At 49.3% G+C, this 17,956-nt stretch overlaps 1 protein-coding gene across 5 annotated transcripts in view; it reads left to right on the top strand.

Moving 5' to 3' along the window:
• The window catches only part of CHERP (calcium homeostasis endoplasmic reticulum protein), a 1,035,077-nt gene that overhangs the window by 440,277 nt on the left and 576,844 nt on the right, over positions 1-17,956 (top strand). For 3 of the 5 annotated variants that reach the window (XM_069649192.1, XM_069649193.1, XM_069649191.1), the window contains exons 9-10: positions 3,144-3,292; positions 3,792-3,896. In XM_069649192.1, the coding sequence (XP_069505293.1) occupies positions 3,144-3,292; positions 3,792-3,896 (254 nt within the window). The remainder of the gene's footprint in view (positions 1-3,143; positions 3,293-3,791; positions 3,897-17,956) is intronic. The other 2 variants (XM_069649195.1, XM_069649194.1) reach the window with 1 other exon arrangement.

Raw genomic sequence — 17,956 nt, 5'->3', positions numbered from 1 at the left:
CCTCCACGTCCCCCTTCCTTGTCCCAGAGCTTACGCATGAGGCTCTTTGCCTCATAGGTAAGTACTGGGATGAGGAAAAGTGGGACTAGGAGTAATAATGATTACAGGTAGCTAAGTCAGGCATTACCTCCATGTACCTCTACCTCATCCCAGTACTTGTGTATAAGGCGCACACTGCCTCCTACACAAGTACTGTCCCATACACACTGAGACGAGGAAGAATAGGGCTAGGAGTAATGCGTTTAATGCCTTGATTACTCAAGTATTGGTTCAACACCATTGAGTTGACTGGGATTGAGCACTCCCTCCCCCATCCCCCTGAAATTTTGGGCTATGACTCCTCAACCAGGTCGACCTTCACAGCAGTTGCCAGACAGAACAGGGCACAGATGTTAAATGGCACCTGGGTTTTGCTGTTAACAAGAGCCCAGCAATTACTAACATAAAGCATTTCACTGTTAGTACCTGCATTCAAATGCCAAATTTTTTAGGTAATTTAAATCGTGATGTGGGTTTAATACTTGCATGCCAGCGGAGTGATTTGAAGGGTAGGGAAGCAGCAGGAGACAGCTCATTCTCACGGCAGTCCATAAGTGGGTGCTTTCAAACTTGAAGGAGAGAGTTAACTGCTTGTAACATTGAAGCTGCACTAGAATAGTCTCATTAAAATGCGTAAAGAAATTAGATGCCCCAAACAAATAAGTTTGCCCCTCCCTCACCGCCCATGAAGTTAGCGCCTCTCCCAACATTTGAAGGGTTAGCCCCCCGAAATGTAGATTTCTTGCGCCCCTGAACGCAAGCACACACACCATTCACCATATACACACACGCGCACCCAGCCATCCATATATTTAAGTGTGCACCCTTTCACCATACACTCACACAGGCAGCCACCTATACATTTAATTGTGCAGCCTTTCACCACGCACACACGCACGCAATGGGGTTGAGGGGAGCCCTAATACTTCCCAAAAAATTGGGCCTCATTACAACTATGCCGGTCAGGAAACAACGGTGCCGGTAATCTTATCGGCACCGTTGTTTCCTGATCGGCATATTACAGCTCTGCGGGTGGTTGCTATCCCACCCGGCAGGTTAGACCAGACCTGCCAGGCGGAATGACACCCACCCTCAGAGTTTTCATGGAAGCACCGGCACCATTATTAACGGTGCCGGAGCTTCGGTGGACCCCATAGAGTCCAGTGGAAATGGGGATTTACCATTTGCCGGGGCCTGACTTCCCGGACCGCGGGCTTGTAAAATGCCTGTCTTCCCGGGAAGTTGGGCACTTCATAAAGAAATTATTTCCGTTAAGGACCGAACCATAACTGCAATAATTTCTTTGGGAAGGCAGAGTGACTTCAAAAATAAACTATTTATTTTTTAAGTCATATGGCTCCCTCCACCCCATGACATGGAGGCCTCCAGCCTAGGGTCAGCCATGCCATGGGTGGGCGGAGCCCTCGGACTTCAAAAAGAACATTTCTTTTTTGTAGTAACTGCCTTCATAAAGAAACAATTTCTGTTACAGAAATCATTTCTTTATAAATGCAGAGTAAATTGAAAAAGAAAAAAAAAATCTTTTTTTTTTCTCCAGGGGGGCCCCCCCCACACATGTGCTAGCGGGGCCCCCCGCACCGTGGGGGCTGCAGGGGCCCCTGTTACGCCAGTGTTGTTGGTAGCATGAAAATCAGCCTGTAGAGTGAGTGAGTGAGTTGCAGGCACTATCCTCTAAGCCACTGTTTATGGTATTTCATAAGGACAAGGTCATCCTGGTGTCAAACCTTCATTTCTACCTAACGACTTTCATTTAGGACAAAAGATTGTTTTACCCACTTTCTATCCTCCACCTCATCCTGGCAAGGAATGTGAGAGGTTGCACGGGCTCGATCCATGAAGGCTCTGAGCTTCTACATTTCAAGTTTCTCAAAACCTCATCTTGATGGCCAACCATTCATAGGTTATATGGGTCATAGAGTAGGATAGGCTATAACAAAACCAACCTTATCCAGATGGATTATTCTAGCTATTTCCGAATGCTAGAGGCTGGCAGGCAAGGATCCCCCAGAAGGTTTGAGAGCCCATTCCACTAGGGGCATGGCTGCTACTTCTGCTCTGCAAAGAGGTGTTCCTTTTTAAAAAACATTTGGTCTACAATACACACTTTCACTAAGCATTACTGCCTTGATTCTACCTTAAGTCAGGATGGAAGCTTTGGAAAAGCTATCCTCATTCTGTTCATGGAAAACATGGATGGCAACATTCGTACTCCCTCCACCAAAACAAACACTTTTTTGGGAGTCTATCAAAGATGAGGAATACGTGGGAGGACCCAATCCAATCGAAGTTACTTGCCCCTGATAACGTTCTTGCGAATGGATGTTCCTCCCACAAATTCCTCATGGCCCTCCCAACCTACCCCTCAGTAGATTTCCCCTTGCTATTAGTTTTTGCTCCTTCAGAGCCTAGTATGATCAAATCTGCGTTGGAGCGGGTAGTACTACTGGAGAATGACACAAAATAAACCAAACTGAAGCCAATGGGTGTTGCACCTGCTATATATGCCCGCAATTACCTAATTCTCAAAGACAGAGGCCCATCGAGTCAACTGCGTCGATGCACAGTGCCCTCTGTCTAAACAAAAAACAAATAAATTCAGAAGCTGAATATTGGAGATATCAAAGATGAGGAAGTGGGAGTAAAATCCAGTCGAATAAACGTTACCAGGGGTAACATTCACTTCGTCATTACAGGGGTAGGCCCCGCTCTTTTCTTCTTCTTTTCTAGTCTTTCCCCCAACACCTCCTTGACCCCTAACCTTACAGCTAACATTAAAATATCCATTGCCACCTTGACAATGGGAAGATGTAGACACTATTGTAAGAAGCCTAATAAGTTAGCGATTTTTCTTCCTATAGTTTCGTTAACACTGTTTATACAAAACTGAACAGCATTTCAGATAAACTAAAAGTAACTAGTGATTCTGTAAAATGCCTTACACTGAGGACCGCCTCCTTTTGCTTTTTGCGTTGTAGTTTCATTGTCAATCCTTAATAGCTAAGCTGCAATTAAGCAGTTCAATCAATGAATCTTTGTATTCTCCTTCTCTTCATATTCTTTCAATTGCTTGGGTCCTTATTCAGATGATGAATTGCAGCGGTCTGGCCCCAGTCCTGATGAGTATGATGCTGAAGTAGATGACATGCATGATCCTGACCTCCTTGACCACATGGCCTCTAACAAGACTCCTTGGTTTGAACCACAACCTATTCCACAATGGACTCCCCAGCAGGTAAGTGGCAGCCGTGATTTCCGCTACAGCCTATGCCATGCCAGGATATTTCTTGTTTGCCACTAACCAAGTCTCATTTTCACTCCATTTGATCTCTAGCAGGTCTGGATCACCAAGTCTGCGATGCCATTGTTTTAGTAGAGCGCAAGTCTGCCTTGGCAATATAGCTTGCATCCATCATTTAATTGGGAAGGCAATACTGGAATATTTTCATAATCCAATTGGTGGCAACTCATGTAAACAGATAATTATACGGTCTTCCCATCAAATATACCATGCATAAGCGCACCATACATTTTCAGTTGTATTTAAGAAAAATAAAATATTTCTTTACTTGGAAACGCAATTGTTTGTTGTCTGTCCACCAACTATACAATACAATTTGTTGACCCAATGCCACTGCTGGCATGGGGTTCAGCAGAGTGGTGGGGTCAGTCTTGACACCAAAGTTTGAGAGCCTTTTCATCACAGTCCAGATTTCTCCCCTATTCTCCAATAGAAAAGTCATGCTGGATCTGAACAAATGTGGACCTATGGGGGGTCCTTAAGTCCCCCAGAACCTCCCCTGGATCGGCTCCGTGATGACCTAGAGGCAGATTCCGAGGTAAGAGATCACATTGTCAGTTCTTGGCGGTGGGACAGTATTACTTCCGTTCCCTGGTTGATGCTTAGAAATAAATGCCCATGTTAGCGAGGAGGCAACATCTGATTTTGTCACATTTTATGGGGTTGGGAGTGGGACCTTCCATTGGTCCCGTATGTTCTTTTAAGTAGGCTTTATTAGATAGGTAATGGCATGGAACTGTTATTAAATCATGGTCATTTTTGGAATTTAGATTTTCATGGGAGGACATTGTTGCTTGGAAAACCCATTTCTTTCATCTCATCCTCAAATTTAAGCTTGGTGGTTTCCATTATGGTGCCCAGATTTCTAACCCTACTGTCGGTGTTTCTTACCTGCTTCCTTTAGTTTTCCTTTTTACCTAGATGCCACTGTTTGGAACTTAATTTATTGCAAATCGGTTGTTGGCAGCTGTCAAATGTTCATATTAACATTTGATCAACAAATATGTGTAGTTGGTAAAGCAAATACCAACGTAGCAGTTAAACTAAGCCTATTTGTGCGGTAAGAAAGACATTTCAGATTTTCATCAGTTTCCAGATGACCGTTTTCTTTTTAACTGTTTAAAAACAAGGTAAAATTAATTGGAGAAGTAATCTCACGTTCTAGCATTTACTTTGTGAGTAAAATTGGGATTGATTTTGGGTACCGTTTATACACATCAGAGCACACATTCAGTGGACAGGGTGTTATGGGCAGAGTATAAAAGGATCATGACCACCCAATTAAATGTTAGGAAAGTGGGCATCTGGACACATGAGATACTGCGCTGGTTGTGACAGTTGCACGTGTCTATACTTTGTATCATGTTAGCAGATGCTGCATGTTAGGACAGTTTTTCTAAATTCCACCTATTTAGGACTTTTTAAAACTAGCCTTTGGGCAATACAGAACTCCAACTCTTAGACTAGGCCTGTACTACTCAAGGTACTGGTAGGTGGCAGAGCAACCAGGCTTATCTTGGGAGGGCTAGAGGGCTGTAGGAAGGTACGCCGAACATGTATCCTACATATGGCCCAAAGAAAGACGTGTACACTCTGGGAGTTCTATAGAAATACTAGTTTATTATATCTACACACACAGGCAAAGAGCAATTCTTCAGAAAGGTAAAGTACTATCACAATTGGCAAACACTATGTAAAACCAATACAATTCTTTTGGTAATTAAAACAGTGTAAAAGACTTATAGAATGGCTGTATGCAAAAGTAAGTAATAACTTTGCAATTACTTTTCAGAATGACAGGATGTAATTCAAAGGTGAGTAATAACTTTGTAACACTTGTAACGTATTATTTTTCATGAATGATACAGTTACAATACCAGCTTTGGCAAGTAAGTCCTTTGAACACTTGTAATACTTTTCTTCAGAGGCCTTATGCTTTAGCAGTCCTTCCCTAATCTAGACATGAGTGTTCTCAGAGGCCCAAGACGACACTGGTGGTCCAGTGGCCAGCTCTAGGCAGAAAAGGATAATGCACAAACTGTAGGAAAGTCTGAGTTCCAGATGAACTACCTGCATTTTCGGATTTAGTCCTTGCGCATAACAACCTGTATATTCTTGGGGATTTCAACATCTGGGCAGATGCCCCTCAAGATTCTGCGGCTACCTTCTTTCTGACCCTCATGGAAAGGCTTGGCCTGCAACAACTGTTGACAAGCCCTACCCATCTAAAAGGGTAGACTTTGGATCTGTGTTGGTCCAATCACTATATAATAGCATTTGAAGTCGTATTGCCTCGGCCTATATCCACTCAAACTAAAACACTACAGAGAAACGAAGTGTATTGATGCTAATAGATTAGTACATCAAATTACCTCTACCAATCGCTAAAAGTGGGCCCCTTGCCTCTTTGTTGTCCTTTAACACGGCTTATGGCTGCCTGCTCAGAAGCAGTCAAATGCCTAGTTCCCTTAAAATGGTTCTGTAAGGTTGTCCGGCCATTAGCCCCCTGGTTTAGCTCTGAACTCTGCGCACTACACACTGTACCACGCAGGCCAGTGAGAAAGTGGCAAGTAAGCCATGATTGCTCCGTTAGAGTGACTTTTAAAAAGTTGCAAGTGTCCTACCATAAGGCGATAAAACAGGCAAAAAGTATCTATCACTCCACTACCATTCAGGCAGCAGCAAGCACCTCTAAGCAACTTTTTTCAATTTTTAGAAGATCTGCTTTCACCTAGAGGGATGGCTGCAATACTAGCTATGCAAAACTTCTGTAACAATTTGTCCAAGTGTTTCACAGATAATTCTGAAGATTAGAGCAGATATTTAAATTTTAGATCGCTCCTGCCCTTCAGTCTTGAGTGCCATCTTGAGGCATGAGAACTTTCACATCTCACCCTTGCTATATCGACTTTTCTGAAGTGGTCTTGGCCCTCTCGCACCTTAGATCAGCACCTCCAGTAGATGGCATTCCATTGTCCTGTTTTAAAAATATGGCATTCTCATTGGAGGAAATCCTGGCTGCGGCGGTTAACTCCTCCTTGATCCACGGCCAACTTCCAACAACCTGCTATAGTACTGCCAATTCTATAAAATGTTTGGATGCTTCTCTCCCTTCAAACTACCTTGCAATCTCTTTACCGCTGATGTTTATGAAATTGCTGGAGGCAATAGTTACCCCCCAACTTCGATCATACTTGAAGGACCACCATATTATGGACTCAACAACTTGGCTTCCACCTCTTAATGGTTAGAGTCGGTCTTGGTCTCGGTACTCACTCATCTGGCACTGATTGGAGATCGGGGCGACAAAGCAGGTCTAATATTATTGGACTTGTAGTGGCTTTGATACAATTGATCATGTCATCCTCCTGCTTGGGCTCCGGGAGATTTGAATCTCTGGATCTGTCCTGGGCTGGTTCCAAGCTTTCCTGTCTTCCAGACTTCAGTCTGTTTCTTTACCTCCCTTTCGTTCTGCCACAACCTTGGTGACTTGTGGTGTCCCTCAAGGCTCTGCCCTCTCCCCTCCTGCTTTTTAACATTCATGTACAACCACTTGTTCGCCTGATTCACTCATACGGTTTCAGTTTCTTACGCGGATGATACTCCACTTCTGTCTCGCCTTGATGGTGATCAGGTTGGTACAGCAGCACACCTGCATGTTTGTTTGAAAGAAGTCCGCTCCTGGGTGAGTGAAAATTGGTTGATCCTGAATGGGGGAAAAACAGAAGTTCTGGTGGTGGGTCCTCCTGATTCCTCTGCACTTTAGGTCGCGGATATCGGGCCGTCCTCTCTAGGTCCTCATCTAGTCCACAGCAGTAGATGTAATAACAGTAGTTGCAGAAAGCGCCCAGCATGGCGGTACTGCCTTAGTCAGTGAGCACTTGTCCCCTATTTAGATAATGGTTACCTAAAACAGTGTGCCTGTATGTGAGATATGGCAGACTACCACAGAGTAACTAATCATGAGATATGCTTACCATACAACTGTGGTCTATATGTGTCAGACTACAGGATAGTACGTGGTCAGAAGAAGTGCCAGTTTAGTGTGGAAAGTAATGTCGAGATGTGACTAACCAGAAACTGTTGTACTCAATGTGAGATATTGATAACTAAGCACAATTAGGTTGAATGTGAGATGGGATCTCTATGCAGATTTCGGGTGGAGGTGTAGGCCAGCCAGTTAATAGGAGGAGAGTAGGTATTAGTCTGGGTTGGTCAGTTTGGTAGGGAGCAGTGATGGCTGCACTCCTTGCCTGGGACTTCACTTACTTTGTCTTTAGCTGCTGCTTGACTGCTACACTGGCTAGCCTGGGTCTGGGGCTGCTTCTTCAGGAGCTGGCCTTTGCTTCAGGGTCCTTAGCCGAGGGCGCCCAGGCACGAGGGCTGCCCTGTGTGGTAGTTCCAAATAGATCTTGCTCGCCAATCACGGCAGGTGGAAGGGCTTGAAAAACACAGCGCTAAATTCTCACAGTTGAATCACAGTTCTCTTCAATTGATTATTTCGGGCTTCCCTCACCCGATTGAGTTGTCAAACAGATATTCACAAAGTTCCTTTGAATGGATTGTGTCCTCCAACGTATTCCACATCTTTGACATCTATGACATGTAATGTGTACAGCTGTGTACTTCGGAAACTGTTTCGACAGAGGGCGTCATGTGTCGATGGCGTCGGGGCGATGTCCCTCGAAGCCCTGCGTCGAGGGCGACGTCACCGGATGTTTTAAATGGGACGCACGGCGCCCGTAGCCTCAGTTCTTCTTCATGAATGTCTTCCTCTTCGACTCAGCGGTCTGCTGACTGCTAAGGCCTTGCGGGAGCATAAGGGGAAGCTTCAGGTAGGTAGGGGTTGAAAAGCCCCAGTAAGTCTCTTAAGTCCAAGGGTATGTCCACCAACGATTTGAGGGGAGACTCTCTGCGTTGGATGGCGCCCCAGGGGTCTCGGTCTCGGAGTGGTTCCCGCCATTCCTCGTCTCGCCGTTCTAGGAAGCTATGTCACTGGTCGCCTTCCCCGTCGTCCTCCCCGGATGGCGCCACGAGGAAAGTGGCTTGTCCAACTAAGTACTCGACTCCGGAGGAATGGGCTGTCATGATCTCTGCTTCCAAAAGATCAGGACTTGCCCGACTCCCTTGGAAGCAGACCCATAACCTGGTTCCGAGTGCCAGCCAGTCCCAATTGGGACCTTTTGGACCCTGTCCTGGCGCCAGTGGCACCAGGCTCATAAAGATGCCCAGTCCCAGCGCTGGAAGCGCCGGGCTCATAATGCTTGGGTGGACTTACCTGCAGCAGACCATGCTGCTTACTTACCTGCCAGTTGAACCCCTGATCCTCTTCTGTTTGGGACTACTTTTCCTTTTGGGTGGGGCAGGAGCCACTCCCTAGGTTCAGAACACTGGAACTCTTCTGGAAAGCAGGAACTCTTTTCTTACCTAGGCGTGGCTGTGGAAGGAGAAACCTAAGCACTACAGGAGGCTATTTAAACCACACCCGATGGATGAATCTTGCTTTGCGTTATTCTGCATTCTCTGCAGCGGAACGCTCATCGTGTCTTCTGCTTCTGATCCTGGGCCTAAGGGAACAAAGGCTTACCATCCTGGAATCCAGTCTTCAGCAGCACCTGTAAAGACACGGTCTTCAGTGGCAGCGCATCTCTTACCTGGTCCATCGGCTGTCACCAACGCCTCGCGCTGCATTCCGGCATCTGAAAGACAAAGGCTTACCAGCTCTTTGCACGCTCCGGAGGCCTTAGGCGCTGCATCCCGCATCTGAAAGACAAAAGAAGGTGCGTTTAAAGACATTGGGCAACTTTATTACTCACGTGCCATTACTCCTTCCCACGCCGAATCCAGTGGGTATTCCAGCACCCTTCAGCTTCTCTAAAGCTCCGAACTTGTACCTGCAAGATAAAAGGGACAGTTAGTGCGCATCGTGAAGCAGGCTACAAGCGCTTACTTACGTGCTTCCAGGCGCTTCTATTCCTCACGCGGGTTCGATCCTCAACTCTCATCAGCCCGCCATCGCCGGAACCCTGCAAAACAAGAGATAGCATTACAAAAGACTTTTAAGACATTTGAAGTGCCCAGAACTTACCGTTCGTGCAGTTAACGATGGACAGCAGTCCTCTGAGGTCAAGAGGCCTGCACCCTTATCCAGTGAAGAAACTGGTTACGGCACCCTGCCCCGAGGCAGATGGAGAGCTTGGCGTTCACTTACCTAAGGTGAGGGCGTTAACCTTTGGGGTTCTACAGGAGAAGAGAAAGGGAAGAGGAGAGAGGCACCCAATAACCCCAGTTCATTAATCCCATATTTTCTATCTGCAGACATCTTACTCTTCGAGTCAGACATACAGTGCACAGAGGTCCAGCCCAAAGAGCCAACCGTGTGTTACACATCACCTTTGAAGATACGGCATTCACCCAGTCAAGACCGGCGCCTCTGCGGGAATCAGGTGAGCATTACATGGGCTGCCTTTAGGGAGCAGATATTGGTGACTTCCCAATGGCAAGGCACAGTTCTGTCAATGCCTTCTGACGAAGCCGGCAGGGAACGGTCTTAATCCGTTGCTTGCACGCCTTCGGGCTCTGGTCCTCTGCGCGATCCTCATAGGGAACCTTCGAGGTCCTGTTTGGACAAGGCTTAGGATGGTCGCAAGAGACATGCTTCCAGGTCTCGAGCCTTGTCCCCAGCGAGACTGCTGAAACCTGCTAAGGGCTCGAAGTCGGCGCCGTGTCCGTCAGGTACGGACGTCGAAGCTTTGCCTTCGTAACAGCCATTGGCGCCCTTGTCGACAAACGCTGAAGCCCTCAATGCCAAAGCCATATGCGCTCTCAACGCATTTGGGGCTTTTTGGCCGAAATTTACCATCGGAGATCCCTGGTACTGGGGATCCTCCAAGGAAGACTACTTCCACGTCTGTCAGGCCTGTTATGGACTTTTACCTCCATCTGGATGACATTTATGAGGAGGAGGAGGAGGAGGAGGAGGAGGAGGAGGGAGAGGTCAGATTTTGATCTTGACCCTGATGGGGCTCCTGTCTTTTCAGGGGATAGTCAACTGGAAGATTTGAGGCAAACTCTACATTACGCTAGTGGCCTGGACACTTTTCCGGAAGTGGAATTTGGCAGGCCTGAGCCTGGGGCTCATGCTGGGTCGTCCTACAGGAGACTCATAGCTAGGGTCACAGGGTATCTGGGCTGGTCCAGTCCACCTGAAGCTTTTGTGCAAGATGATCTAACGTACATTTTAGATCAAGGTCCGTCCTCTGACCCAGTGTCACCTTTTCATCTAACTTTACAGAAAAGGGTGGCGGCTGCTTGGCAGTCACCATAATTTCTTCCGGCTGTTAACAAATCGTTAACCAAGAAATACCGCCCTTCGGGTAGCGACCCCATCTACCTATCCACTCACCCCACTCCCGAGAATTTGGTGGTTCAAGCGGCTACGGCCACCTCGAGCCAGGCAGCGCTCTCTACCATCCCTCCTGATGGGGATGACAAACGCTTCAACGGTTGGGCACGCAAGGTGTTTTCTGCAGTGAGTATGGCACTAAAATCGGGCAACTCCACTTGTGCCTTGGCAAGATTTTCACACACTGCGGAACTGTTTCGAATGGATTGTGTCCTCCAAGGTATTCCACATCTTTGACATGTAATGTCCACAGCTGTACACTTCGGAAACTTTTTCAGTAGAGGTCGTCCTGCATTGATGACGTCGGGTCGATGTCCCTCGAAGGCCTCCGTCGTGGACAACGTCACCGGATGTTATAAATGGGACGCACGACACCCGTAGCCTCGGTTCCATTTTTTCCACAAACGTGTTTGCTTCGAGAACTCTGCGCGCCTCATGTGCTTCATTGTAGAGATGTCTTCATCGACCCCTCCGACTCCGTGGTCTGGCTTCAAGCCTTGCCGGGACTGCAAGTCGAAAATGTCAATCACCGACCCGCATCGCATTTGTTTTTGGTGCTTAGGCTAGAGTCACGACACCAACGACTGATCAAAATGCCAGTCGCTGACTGCCGAGGCCTTGCGGGAGCACAAGGGGACGCTCCAGGTAGGTAGGGGGTCTAAGCCTAGTAAGTCCTGTAAATCGAAGTCCAAAGGGGTGTCCACTGACGACTCGAGGGGCGACATTCTGCATCGGGAGGAGGCCCGGGGTTCTCAGTCCCGGAGTGGTTCCTGCCATTCTTCTTCCTCGTCGCGCATTCTCGAAAGCGCTGTCACCGGTTTCCTTCCCCGTCGTCCTCGAAGGATGGAGCCGCAAGGGAAGTGGCATGCCCGACGATGTCCTCGACTCCGGAGGAATGGCCTGCCTTTAAGGAGCAGATGTTGGCGGTTTTTCAATCGCAGGGCATAGTTCCGGTCACGCCTGCTAACGAAGCCGGCAAGGAACAATCTCTGGAGACAGTCAATTGGAGGAGTTGAGGGAAACCCTTCATGATGTCAGTGGGTTGGACACTTCTCCGGAAGTGGAATTTGGTAGGCCTGTGCCTGGGGCTCATCCTGAGTCGTCATACAGGTGACTCATGGCTAGGGTCTCCGAGTAGCTGGGCTGGTCCAGTCCTCCTGAAGATTTTATACTTTCATCTCACTTTACAGAAAAGGGTGGCAGCTGCTTGGCAGTCACCGGAATCTCTTCCGGCTGTTAACAAATCTTTGAAAAAGAAGTACCGCCCTTCCGTTAGCGACCCCAGCTACTTATCCACTCACCCCACTCCCGAGAGTTTGGAGGTTCAGGCAGCTACGGCCACCTCGAGGTAGGCGGCGTACCCTACCATCCCTCCGGATAGGGGCGACAAATGCTTCAACGCTTGGGCATGCAGGGTATTTTCTACAGGGAGTATGGTGTTGAAATCAGCCAACTCCACTTGTGCCTTAGCAAGGTTTTCTCACACTCTGTGGAACTGTGTATCTCTAGCGGCTAAGCATATTCCTGAGCGGAAAGAAACGGATGGGTTCCTTGCTATCGTGCAGGATGGCAAGGGTGCCAGGTGCGAATCCCTTCCGTCTGGGTTGGATACGGCCCACAGTGTTAGCCGGTCCATGGCTGCGAGCACCGTTATACGCAGGTTTGCGTGGTTGCGGAAGTCTGGTTTTTCCACAATTGTGCAAGCCCGTCTTTTGAACATGACCTTTGATGCTGCCTATTTGTTTGGCAGCAAGGCTGACAAGACCCTTGAGAGGTTGCAGACGTCGAAAGCTGTAGAGAAATCTTTAAGCGCAGCCGTGCGTCAACCTCTGCCTTTTCATCCTAAGTGACAGCAGTGGAGGGGAGGTTCTTTTAGTTACTACTTTTCCTTTGGTAGTACGAGAGGTGTTGCTAGTCAAAGGGGTCAGCGAAAAAGTACCCGTGGTGGTCGGGGAAATGGAGATGCCATAGCCGCTCAGGCAGCTGCCTCTTTGCCTTCAGGCACTGCCGTAGCAGCTGCAAAACCGTCATGAGGCCATGTCCCATTTTTCGCCGGTTGGGGGCAGACAGTCTCAGCATCTCGAAGAGTGGCAAGCCATTACTTCGGATGCGTGGGTTCTGGATACAATAACCCACGACCACTGCCTTCGATTCCTAAAGCGGCCTCACGACAATCCACCGGGGAAACTCTTTGAAGCTTCCAGATCCGCTCCTTGTGCAGGAAATCTTTACCCTGCTGGAGAAAGGTGCTATAGAACTATAGAACCTGTAGCGGAGAGGAACAAGGGTTGGTATTCCCCTTATTTTTTTATTCCATAGAAAGACTGGGGTTGAGACCCATCCTGGACTTGCGTTGGTTGAACAAACTTCTCAGGAAGGACAAGTTCAAGATGGTTACTCTTTCTCAAGTCCTCCAGGCCCTTCAACTTCAGGATTGGTTGGGGTGTCTGTACCTTCAGGATGTTTACTTTCATGTGCTGATTTATCCCAAGCACAGAAAGTACCTGAGATTTGCGACTCGCACTTTCAGTTTTGGGTCCTGCCGTTCGGATTGACCTCCGCCCGAGGGTCTTCACCAAGCTAATGGTGGTGGTGGCGGCGGCAGCGTATCTCAGGCGAGGGGTTGGGGGGGGGGGGTGGATTCACGTCTACCCCTACCTGGACGACTGGCTGATCCATGGGCGTTCTCCCAGGCAAGCATTGGAACACCTCGGTCTCACCTGCCGCTCCCTCCACAGGCTGGGCGTCTCCCTCAATTTCAAGAAGTCACATCTGACTTCACAGAAGTCACATCCCAACAGCTCCAGTACATCGGGGCTGTGTTGGACACGTCCTTGGGGAAGTGCTAGTCTCCCAAGGTTTATATTTCTAGGATGTCCAGGGTCAGAGTGGACGATAAACTCTTTGTGGGATATGCTGCACACCGAACCAAACAGACACTGTCCAGGTGGATTATCCTCACCATTACTGAGTGTTACCAATTGGCGGTTAAGGACGCTCCTGAAGGGTTGTGAGCTCGTTCTACTTCCACAGCCGCAGCCACATGGGATTTTATCCACACCTTTGTTAAACATTACTCCCGGGATACGATCCATGGTAAGGATATGGCCTTTGCTAAGGTGATTCTTTATTCCTCCATCTGATTGGGAAGTCTAAATTCTTTTCCCTCCTCCATTTTCTGGTAGTGCTTTGGGAGTCTCAAAGATGTGAATACGTTGGAGGACACAATCCATTCGAAGAACAAGTCACTTACCAACTGGTAATGTTCTTTACATTGGATGTTCCCCCAACGTATTCCACGTCACCCTCCCAGCCTGCTCCTCTGGAGAATTTCCTATTCGATTTCGGCTTACATTTCCGGAAGGCGATGTGCAGTCAAGCAGGCATTGGATTGGTGCCACACGTTCTGGGGGGAAAAACAAAAACTGAGGCTACGGGTGCCGTGCGTCCTATTTATCACATCCGGTGACGTCTCCCTCAATGGAGGTCTTGGAGGGACATCGGCCCGACGCAGGACGCCCTCTACTGAAAAAGTTTCCGAAGTGCACAGCTATGGACATTACATGTCAAAGATGTGGAATACGTTGGAGGAACATCCAATCGAAAGAAAGTTACCAGTTGGTAAGTAACTACTTCTCAATAATTTTCACAGGCAAGGCGGCCCTTGCCTGTATTCAAACACTTCAACATAACTTTCCAGCTGAACAGATCTCCTTCATAGAGTTCGGGGAGAACTCCCTTCCCTAACTTTTGTACTTCTCTTCAAAATTTTCACCTGTCCGAGACCTTTGTAACCGTTTAATATTATCACCCCTATGCATGACCACTCTGAAAATGGGGTTGGTTTCTTAATATATGTGCGTCTCACACTTGATTTTGTAGAACGGGCCCTCAGCCACTCTGTTCCTTATTTCGCAAAAGCATATAGTTCATTAGGACGGGCCCACGGCCACTCTGTTCCTAGTTTCACAAAAATATCAATTGTTTTCACATTAGCCTTTCTGGATCTCTGAAAGCTATTTCCCAATGCCCTTCTCTTCAATTGCTTTTGGCACATCTTGCTTTCATTTTTCTCTGTTCTGTTATCTTTCAAGAAGCGTTTAACAACGTGCCTTCTCACAAGGCACTGCTCGGTTAATTTGTTTCTCATCGGCTCCCTCTCCAGCTAAATACATTCAAGCTTTCAGTACATTCTGTCTTTCAACGTGTACCCTTGCGTGTAACACTGCAACTTTCCACAATCGCACATCACAAACTGGGTTCTCCCTTTCTTTGAACTCACCAGCTGTGATTGCTTTTGCGCGTTATTCTGCTTTCAGTTCGTCGAGGCCAGGGTCTTGCCCACCTGCTCTGCAGACTCTCGGGCGGCCTTGCGGCCCACGGGAGGAAACAAGGAGTTTGCTGGCACTTGGAGAAAAGGGACTAGCCGGCCCCTCGACTCCCTTCTCTGAACTCTACTGGCTTCTTGGAGACACGGCTCCCTCACCATGCTTTATCCGGCCTCAACTTGCAGCCTGTCAGTGTCTCAGCGTTCCGTTCGCCCTGGACTGGTTCTCGGCACCTTTCTTAGCTTCTCCTCCGTCTCGCCATCCTGCTCGGCCCTTTTCGGCCCTGTCTCGCTCTGTGTCTTTTTTGTGCTACACCTTTTATAGTTTGTAAAACAGTCACAATCACACACACACCTGAAACTCAGAAGTAGTGCCTGACCTTATTAGTGGGACAAGGCCAGTGCATGTTACTAGTGGTAATCTTCCTCGTCTCAGTAGGCGGGCGGATAAGTAAAGGAGGGGAGTTATGGGAGTTGTAGTGTCCCATAATGGTAGAGGGAATATGGGTAAATGAACTGTCTGGAAATGGGGGATACCATGTCTCTCCTTCCTGCGCCACCGCTTCATTCTCTGAGGACCCCCTACCCAGATGATCCTCCCTCGCTTGTCCACCCTCGGGATCTAATGGCGATGGCCCTTCTCTGGCCACCTGAATAAGGATCCCCAGGGACTGAGTCGAAACACCTTCAGGATTTTCACACTCTGCACAATCAGAGTTACAGTTACTAATCAACTCCCTCAGAAGTAAGTACTTTTAAACACTTTTTATAGTTTTCAAGACAGAATCCTTTACTTATGCAGTCCTTCCCTATTCTATTGCATGAGTTCATGCAGAGTCAGAAGAGGGACCCTAGTGGTTTAAGGACCAGCTGTAGACTGAGTGAGATAGGGTTTAGTTGCAGAAAACGTCAGAGTTCCTCTGGAAGACTGTTCAAACAAGTAAATAATTGAGGGGCGTGGCTTGGAGCCGACTCGATGAGGTTGCTCCTCTGAAGCCGCCCGTGGATTGCCCGCTGCCGTGCCTGAATTTATGCAGTTCCTGGGCCCTAATTGACCCATCGACACCGGCCGCATGTGTGGGAACCGATGGAGCACAAGCGGTCCTGAGAGGAGGGGCTGATATCGGAGCATTGCACTCAAAATCGCTGTCCAGAAAAAACCAAGCTGGTTCGCCATACGCCACAGGGACATGGAGGCGAGCCCTGTCGCAGCACACGGGCTGGGGGAGGTGAGCGCCTGAGTGTGACAAGCGGACTGGCTCCATCTGTCTGCAGGGAGCGGTCCGGCCCCCCCCAACCCACTGAAGCACCGGAGCGGAGGAGGTGTTGACATGGCTCCGGATAGAGGGGCCGGCCTGGAGCCATGGATGTGAAGCTGAGCGGTGGGAACTGCTGTGGGTTTACCAGCGGACCTTCCGCGTGCTGGCCCCGCGGTGAGAGGATCCGCTCCGATGCGCAGAGCCCAGCTGATGGCACAGACAGTCGTGCCAAAATCCGAGTGGGGGATCCCTGGCGGCGGGGGCTGCGACTGAGGCGGTCGCCATGCGGAGAGGTCCTGCCGCCGCAAGCCAATACATCAACGTCGCAAGGAACAACCGACTCTGGAATTATACCTGGTGGCCCCAGTACAGCTATAAGTAAGTGGGGGGCCTATCCGCCGTGGGGGCTGTCGGTGGCGCCTGCGGGCTGGGCTACACTCACCTGTGCACCGCGACGCCTCCCGGAGTTGTTTCCCGGCCTTCCCCCGCCTCCTCTCCCTCTTCTGGCCGCAGTGATCCCGCAGGGCCTCATCGCTCCCCAGCCAGCTCCGGTTCCTTCCCCCCCCCCCGCGCCCTACCTGAGTGATCGGAGCCTTGCGCTGCCGGCGCCCTTTTCAGGGGGCATCTTCTCAGCTCCATTGGGCTCCCACCTCGCAGCCTCCCTTCCTTCTCTCTCCTGCGGCGCCCCGGCCCACGTCATCCTGCGGCTGCACTCCTCTGGACTAAGGGGTTCTCCCCCCACCCCCCCACCAACAGGCTCAAGCCTCCACAATTTGCGTGGGTGGCTCCCTCAGCTCCTGGTGGGGCCAACTCACCCACCTGCAGACTCTCATGATCGGCCATATACGGGGCCACAACTCCCGGTAAGAAGCCCGGGGAAACGCTGGAGGGGCTTGACTGGGGTGGGGGTGTGAGTCCCGCCCCTCTCTCACGGCGGCTAGCTGTGGGAGCCGTTTTCAGGGGCCCCTGGTGGATTCCTTATTGTACCTCGTCACCTTTGTAAGTGAGCAATCAGCACCCACTTGGACACTCTGCACCTTCCTACAGGATCCTGGACTCACGCTGGTGGTAAACTTGGCCCGCGTGCAGGTCTCTTGACTCTTCTCCCCTCCAGCCTCCTGAACTCTTCCTGGGGCGCCCTGGCCCACGGCCCTGTTCGCTGCGGACAAGGCTATAATCTGCACGAGTGAAGTGATACACCTTAGATTCCTGCGGGGCTCTGGGGGTTCCTGGCGGCCCCCGCAGCGATTCGCCTTCACGGCTGCAGAGCCCTTGGTAGCCATTAACCTGCCGCCGACAAGCACCACAATGTTTAAGCTACATAAATCCACCAAGTCCTCGGAAATAGCAGCTATGTTAATGTCGTCCGAAAAAACGAAGAAACGGAACCCCTGCCACTCTGCCTCGTGGGAATCTCTGGACAACAAGGGACCTCTGGCGACCAAAGAAGATATCCGGGAATTTATGGCTGACATCAAAGCAGAATTCCGGTCCTGTATGACGGAACTCTCTACCAAGCTGGAGAATAAGGACAAAAGGGTCTCGGAGGTGGAACAGAGATTGGGGGAGGTTGAGGATCGCTCCCAGGATCATACCTCCGCCTTAGC

The sequence above is a fragment of the Ambystoma mexicanum genome, chromosome 1p (genome assembly GCF_040938575.1).
Source record: "Ambystoma mexicanum isolate Mex_15411 chromosome 1p, UKY_AmexF1_1, whole genome shotgun sequence".
In the NCBI taxonomy this organism is placed as follows: Eukaryota; Metazoa; Chordata; class Amphibia; order Caudata; family Ambystomatidae; genus Ambystoma; species Ambystoma mexicanum.
The sequence above is the reverse complement of the archived record's forward strand: the minus strand, read 5'-3'. Positions and strand labels throughout refer to the sequence as shown.